At 32.3% G+C, this 7,484-nt stretch overlaps 2 protein-coding genes across 5 annotated transcripts in view; both read right to left on the reverse strand.

Annotated features, from left to right (window-relative positions):
* Positions 1–1,320: 1,320 nt before the first annotated feature.
* LOC105563175 (gamma-tubulin complex component 3) lies at positions 1,321–5,374 on the reverse strand. Its single transcript, XM_012014545.1, has 11 exons — positions 5,164–5,374; positions 4,915–5,081; positions 4,677–4,806; positions 4,203–4,620; positions 3,394–3,896; positions 3,031–3,223; positions 2,684–2,888; positions 2,354–2,575; positions 2,157–2,288; positions 1,835–2,080; positions 1,321–1,599 (listed from the first exon to the last, which is right to left on the reverse strand). Exons 1-11 carry the CDS (start codon positions 5,240–5,242, stop codon positions 1,423–1,425), a joined length of 2,472 nt encoding a protein of 823 aa, XP_011869935.1. The 5' UTR covers positions 5,243–5,374; the 3' UTR covers positions 1,321–1,422.
* Positions 5,375–6,146: 772 nt separating this feature from the next.
* The window catches only part of LOC105563178 (putative odorant receptor 85d), a 25,206-nt gene continuing 23,868 nt past the window's right edge, over positions 6,147–7,484 (reverse strand). For all 4 annotated transcript variants that reach the window (XM_012014548.1, XM_012014549.1, XM_012014550.1 and 1 more), the window contains one exon: positions 6,147–6,205. The gene's annotated coding sequence lies outside the window, so the exon portion shown is untranslated. The remainder of the gene's footprint in view (positions 6,206–7,484) is intronic.

Consider the following 7,484-nt stretch of genomic DNA (forward strand, 5'->3'; position numbering starts at 1 on the left):
CAGAATGTTTTATATCTAATAATAAGAGATCTACACAAATAAAATGTATATCTCTATATGTATCTCTGATAAAAATTAAAGTATTGAATTTTTTTCGCAGATAATAAAAATATTGTAACTAATCATACTTTTTATTATACCACAAATATATATTGTAAAATAAAAATAATACTCTTACCCAAACACAGTTAAACACGGTAGAAAGATACTGCTTTGTACCATTTGACCAATATTCTATGGTGAAAAATAAATACGGTGAAAAAGTTTTTAACTTTTCTACAATTACCGAAATTTGCTAGAGGTAGCTTGTGGACTGTGCTTTTGTATGTATATTATTTTCTCATAATCACAAAATACTAAAATACTAAAACTTGCAGATACAGCAAACAGTGGATAAATAGTAGAAATTGAAAGCAATGTGTCTTATAAATCAATGTTTATCAATACAGTTAATATTAATATCATGAATTATTAATTCAGTACAAGAAAATTATCAATTTCAGAAACAGATTTCTCTATCTCAAATATATTTTTCGATTGTTGGTAACATAAATATCGAACTCAATTAACACAACAAAAAAGTATGCGTTTCCAACGATATCGTTTACGATTAGTACTTTTTCTTAAATCTGAATTATATGCGTTAATGTCCGAATTAGTTTCACTTATTAAAGAACCATGAACTGATACAGTCTCGTTATCTTGACACCATTCTGGACTGCTAGCATATATCGATGCATAGTTGGACTCTGTATTAACTGTTGTGTTTATTTTAGTATTTGAGGTATTTTGATTAGACGCAATATAAGTAGAAACTTTTGATTTGCTAATAGGATTCTCATACACATTAATTTCAGAATCATTGTCACGATTTACAATTGCATTAGTGATTTTTATAGCCTTATTACTAGAACATATTTTTGCTTCTAGATTTGGTAAGGTTAAATTATTTTTTATAGACAATGTCTCTCCCGATACACTTGTTTGGAACGGAGAAAGCGTTAATCGTATTTTACTTGAAGCAAGGTCGCCAAAATTAAAATGAGATGTTAACGGGGTTTGCGGCTCTAGGATGTTTTTCTGAATTTCTATCTCCACATGTGACAATATTTGTTTTTCCAAAAATATTCTAAAGGTACGTTTACTTAGCTCAACGTTTCTCAAATTGGTTCTACATCTTTCTTTGTGCAAAGCGACAGAGTCATTGACATCTGTCACCATTTTGGATGAGTGCGGTCTATAAAAAAAATTGGTGGTATCATGATATAAAGAACAAAATGAAGGGCCATTGTTGGAAAAATCAAATATGCTTGTATCCTTACTATTAATGTCAGATGAATTCTGCTCAGTTGAGGTACAGCATTTATTTGAAAGATGACTTGAATCATTAAAGGTTTCAAATAAATTTTCTGCTGCCAATTGTCACTTGCATCCAAAGAAAGTCTGATCACTTTGTCTGCGATGTTGATATGTTAATGGCACAACTAGTCGACTATCTGTACTCTTGTAATATTCATTAAAATCTAATCGTACACTAAGTAACTGCAGCGACACATCTTCAGCTGAAGCCAGCATTAATAAAAATTTTTTTACACGATCCTGAAAAAAATTTTTAATATATATTTAATATTTTTAAACAAAATAAATATATTTTTCTTTCGAGAAAAGATAAAAAATACATTTAAAAAAAGAAAGCGTTCTTTACATTGTATTTTAAACATTATGAACAACAATATATAAAATATTGCTCTATTACTGCAAGAGAATCGTAGAAAATAATGAAACAATAATTATATATGTATACAAGAACAGAATTTACATTTTTTTCTATTACCTGATAGGTTCTCGAAAGTACTTTCAGCTGTGTTTTGAGTGTGTTCAGATATTTTGAAAATGCTGCTTCTCTTTCTACAGTTTCTTGATCTTTTTTATTTGTACGACCCCACTTTTTCGTTTCCTGCCCATTATCGGCATTTAATCTTGCCTCATATTCCTGAGTAGCACGCTCAAGGAAAGTTTCCTCGTAATTTTGGAGGTCCAGTATTGGACTGTAGACTGAACGTAAGTGGTCCATAAGTTCCTATAACATCAGGAATAGTATAAGAATTATGCATTCGTTTACATACATGTTGCCATAAATATGTTGTTATACTCACCTGCGATTTTTCATCCAATAATGTACCATGCCTTACGGAATCAACAAAATGACTGTGAGCTGCAATTATATCATCAAGGGATGACGCCTGGAGAAGTTGCTTCGTAAATGTATCCCAAGAACATTCGATTACCTTCAATTGATAGATTTTTATTTATTAATTGTAATATATTACAGTTAGTAATAATATGGCCTTACCTCAAATAAAAAGTAATATTGCATTTGATGAACCAAATGGACCATACTACTAGTAATTAGATGAATGTAATTCTGGATGGGCAATACTTCCGGCATTCTTCTGAACATTTTCGCTGACGTTGTCTGTTGCTTCCAAATAGCAGATAAAATCGATTCCATTCTCTTTGCTTTCCATAAGGCAAAGAAGACCGTTTGATACGTCTGTCTGCATGGCTCCAAAATCTGATGTGGAAATTATTGACCATATTATTATTATTGACCATACATTACGTATGATTCATTAATTTAATACAAAGATTGAATATTGTAATTATTATGACATTGTTTTACCGTTCCTATAGGTCCGTCAATATTATAATCTAGAATAAAGACATCCCATCCTGTTTCACTTTCCGAAGGTGCTAATAATCTGACATCTAAACGTTTTTGCACATCTAAATCATCTAACTTTGTACTGGTTGCTCTTATCGCAGTTTCAAGTATAGATGATATGTTATGAGGATACAAAGAGCTTGCTGGTTTAGCTAATTCAGGCCTAAAATATATAATTAAAACAATTTCTTAGATGTAGAATACGCATACTGATACGCAAAAATATTATATGCTTATATATTATCAATACATTTAATATACTTATATTAATACATATTAATTGCATTAACAAAAGACATTCGTACTCTAATAAATGCATAAGATGTTGAATAAAATGCCCTTGACCAAGCAAGAGATATCCCTTAATTCCCTGCAAATGATCCATCAAATGATATTGTTTCGTCAGTATCTCAACAACTCTTGCCGACGTTTCTTTATAAGCAGCATCCATCATAGTTTGCAGACGACCATCTGGATCCATATCGAAAAAGATATCAACTAGAAAATAAACAATATAAGAATTGAGTACTCTTCCAAGTTTGACAAAGCCTAAGCGATCTGTTTGACATTAGCTAAACTTTTCATAAATTACAAAAGTATAAACAGCATATTATTGAAAAAGATGATACTAAAATCATCCTCTAACAAATTACCAATTCATTACATACCATTATATTCCTCATCACTATTCCTAAACACATCTGCATGCCTATCTTGCCATGGTGAGAAGTCTTTACAAACTTCACGTAAGAAATTAATACTCTTTCCTGTTCCTAGAATCTTTCTCGCTTGCGCCTTACTCAGGAAGGATGGCACCATTGAATTTCTAACTTGATACTTCTCATGCCACATTCTATCTCCGCTAACATCATTGCATGCTTGAATAAAAAACTCCTTGTACGGATCGTCTAGTTCTCCATCAGCGATCCATCTCATTAACATGTTGTACAAGGGATTGCAAACACTTTCCAAAACTCTTTTGACTAAATTCTTGACAATAACATCTCCGTGATAGCTGAATTCATAAACGGTAGATGCTAATGCACCACCTTTCTGCCCTTGGCAAGCTCTCACTATACTCGCTAACCACTTTAGAGTTTCCAAAGGATCGCATGCCCAAAGATGTAAGTGGGACAATGTAACTCCATACGTAATCATTTGATTTTGTGATCTGTTTCAATTAGTACACTTATGTTAGTATACGTATTTTACAATAATCATTATATTAAATTATAACTAATCTTCATACTTGAATCAAGAAAAATATTAAGAATCATTATTGGATTTGTGAAATAATGAACTTCGAATATCTTCCAGATAAGATCAAGATTGAAGATCTTCCAGATTGTATTTGTATTTTTATTGAATTTATTAAATAAGAGCCAAATAAGGTCAACTAAACGGATCCATTGTTATTTATTACTGGCAACCTAAAGAGATTTATCATGTTTATGATATTATACATTAAATTCCTTACCTGTTCACCTCTTCTTGCATTATGGCTATGAATCTGTAATATTCAGACAGTTCCTTATGCAACGCAGCGACAAAACTATCGGTGACTCTGCCCGTACCAGCGACAGACATTCTCTCTAAACCTTTTCGTATTACGCTATGCAGGTATCCCAGTTCGCTTAGTCTTAATACAGCTTGCTTTTGTGATCTATTAATTTTTGCTATGGGATCTATCTGAAAACCATAGCTGGAATCTAACTTTAAAATTTTTCCCTCGACACTTTGAAAAGAGTATATCAAGTCCTGAACTAATAAATCTTCCGAAACACTCTCCTCGTTGAACATTTTACTGGGATTCGTTAATAAGCCTTTCGAATTTGCCTCGGTGGTACTTAACGACACAATTTGCGCTTGAGAAGATGATGTTTGCGACGATTGTCCTAAATACGAGAAACAATTAGATAATACTTTGACAAATGCCGATTGTCGATCTTACCACTGGTGGACGCGATTGGGCTCAACTCCGATTTCATATCTGGAAACGAAAAGATTCTGTCCTTCATTTGTTCCACCGACTGGCCCATGTTCAGCAGGAATATTAGAATGCTCATACGATTCTTCAGTGGCTGACAAAAGGGGAACAAGATTGATATCAAAATCTTGCAGAGACATGAACGAAGTAAATACAATCGAAACGAAGGACACGGAAAGACGTAAACTATGAGATTTTGTACCCCGTCTTTTAATTCATTGTGCAGTTTATCAAACTGCACTGAATCGCGTGGCGATAATTTGCTCTTTATATACGTTGCCACAGTTACTTCGTCCTCTCTCAGTGTTTCTATGCCCTGGGTAGACGACAGTAATCCGAGGGAAAAACGCATAAATCTTCTGATTGATTCTAAAAGACAGGAAAACTGTTACAGCTTGTACATTTTCGGAATATAAATCTTCGGCATTGGTGCAGCTTCGGGAAAACTAACCTGGTTTCTGTTCGCCGCACAGAGAAAGAATCATATTCTGAACCAGGTCAGCGACAGTTTCAGCTTCCGCGGGATTCATGGTCGTATATTGGGTGACTCTCGCCACAATCTCGACCAATGTTATATCACGTGCGAATAAAATATTTATTCCACCGTTTGACGTTCCATCGTACGTCGTTTTTGCTCGGCAATTTTAAGGATCGACAGGAGAGACTGCGGAGACATCTGTCGGCCAGTTGTAAACTACAGATTCTATATTCTTTCGTATTCTTTCGAAACGCAGCGAAAATCACGTTTAAATCATGTTTTAATTTGTTTTTATTTTCTTAATTTAAGTTAATAAGCTATTAGGAGCCACCTAATGAATAATTTTCTTGAGTAAAATAATATTTCTTTGTTATAATATTTCTTGACGTTTTGACCATACGAGTTGTGGTCCTTCTCAAGGAATTCAACAATCTGCAAGTTTAATTACAAGACATTGCAACTCGAAAGCCTGTTGACCACAAAAGGAAATCAACTCAAGTCAATACACACAGAGTAAAATTCTTTTCGAAAACTTACAATATTACTTCATTGATATTAAACTAAAAAGCACAGAAGTTTGATATCCATTTTTGTTTTGACATCCAGTTTTAGCTTTAGATATGTTTCGGTGGTAGAATTGGGGTTAAGACGCCCGCCTAGAGAAATATTGTATTGTACAGATATTATATTTTTAATTTTACAACGTAATTATTTCTTTTATAATATTGTATGCCTTGTAAAGTAAATTATAATAATAGAAATGTGAGAAACCAAATTGTAAAGAAGAGAGGACCGTCGATTAAACGCGGCGGGGGTGGTGAAGGGGCTCTTGTATAATCGTTTAGCATCATTGACACTAGCCGTTTTTTATTAAAAAAATAAGGAATTATTGTGTCTATTCCACCATAAATTATTTATTAATGTAATTAATGTATACATAGTGTATTGCCGAAGAACAAATAAAGTTTTACAATTGCTGTAAAACATTAAATGCAGAAAAGGATGTCTTCAGAATCTGTAAAATAACATAAGAGTTTAGTACAGATTATATGCAAGGAACATCTGTAACATTGATAGTTTTTAACTTATAATACTGACAGTGACATATGATTTCAGAGACAATGTTATTAAAAAACTACTAGTGATTTTGATAGGTTTTGTGCTACGTTTCATAATCATCAACAAATCCTTTTGTTCGCTATTTGTCATCAATACCCAATCCAAATCATATATCATATCGCCAAATTCAATACTCTGCGCAAATAATAACGATCAGTATAATTAAAATGTCACTAAAAACTGCGATTCGTAATCGCAAAACTCTTGCAAAATATTTTTTTCTGCTCATTGTCAGATATATATTTTGTAGATTACCGCAAGTGTAACTTTGTTTCCACCCCAGCAGTAATAAAAAATCTGCACAAACATGGAAAATGTGTAAGCAGTTAAGGTAACCATGTCAGCAGGTATAACATCGGAAGTTGTTAGTACATGGTACATGATTGAACACAGTACCAAAAGACTAGTACTGAATTGAACAAAGATCACTTGACTGTACACATCATTAATTAAGTGCGCAAGTCTATAAATTATTACATATTATGATACAATTTGTACTTCGTGTTACAATTACATACAGCTAAAATGTTATTACTATTTGGCATTGGGACATATGGGATAACTACGAGATGTTCCATTCTATTATAATAAAATTTTCACTAACATTTTTCCAGAAAACAAAACTACGATCTTTTTCATGATATTGCAAAAAATATACGAAGACAAATAATGCATAGATCATTTCTATTTGTTTTCATAGAATCCTAATTTTTTAGCGCTTACGTTTGTAAATTTAGTCATGAAAAATTTGACAATCTATCTATTTTCACGATTAAGTTACGCAATGCAAAATGAGTCTGAACGATACTTCAATCTTGATTGTCCACTTGAATCTGTTCACGTGTTTTACGTTTTATTTACGTTACTATTAATTTTAACTGATTGAAAATGATTTAAATTGCCGTTTTTTGGACGTAAAATAAAATGCAACTTAATTTTTAAAGGATTATAAAACATCTACTAGTAAGACAAGCAAAATATATTTTTGCCCTCAGATGATACATTTATATGTATATACATATATATATGTATATATATACAAGGTGATTCAGACCACCCGTACAGCCCCTTTATTTCGGAAATAGAACATTTTAGAGAAAAATGTTTCAGGCAAAAGTTATACGGTTTTAAAAGGGCTATATAATGAAAAAATAAATTTTCGAAATAATAAATTG

Source organism: Vollenhovia emeryi, unplaced genomic scaffold (genome assembly GCF_000949405.1).
Source record: "Vollenhovia emeryi isolate VEMERY1.0 unplaced genomic scaffold, V.emery_V1.0 DF939180.1, whole genome shotgun sequence".
Taxonomy (NCBI): domain Eukaryota; kingdom Metazoa; phylum Arthropoda; class Insecta; order Hymenoptera; family Formicidae; genus Vollenhovia; species Vollenhovia emeryi.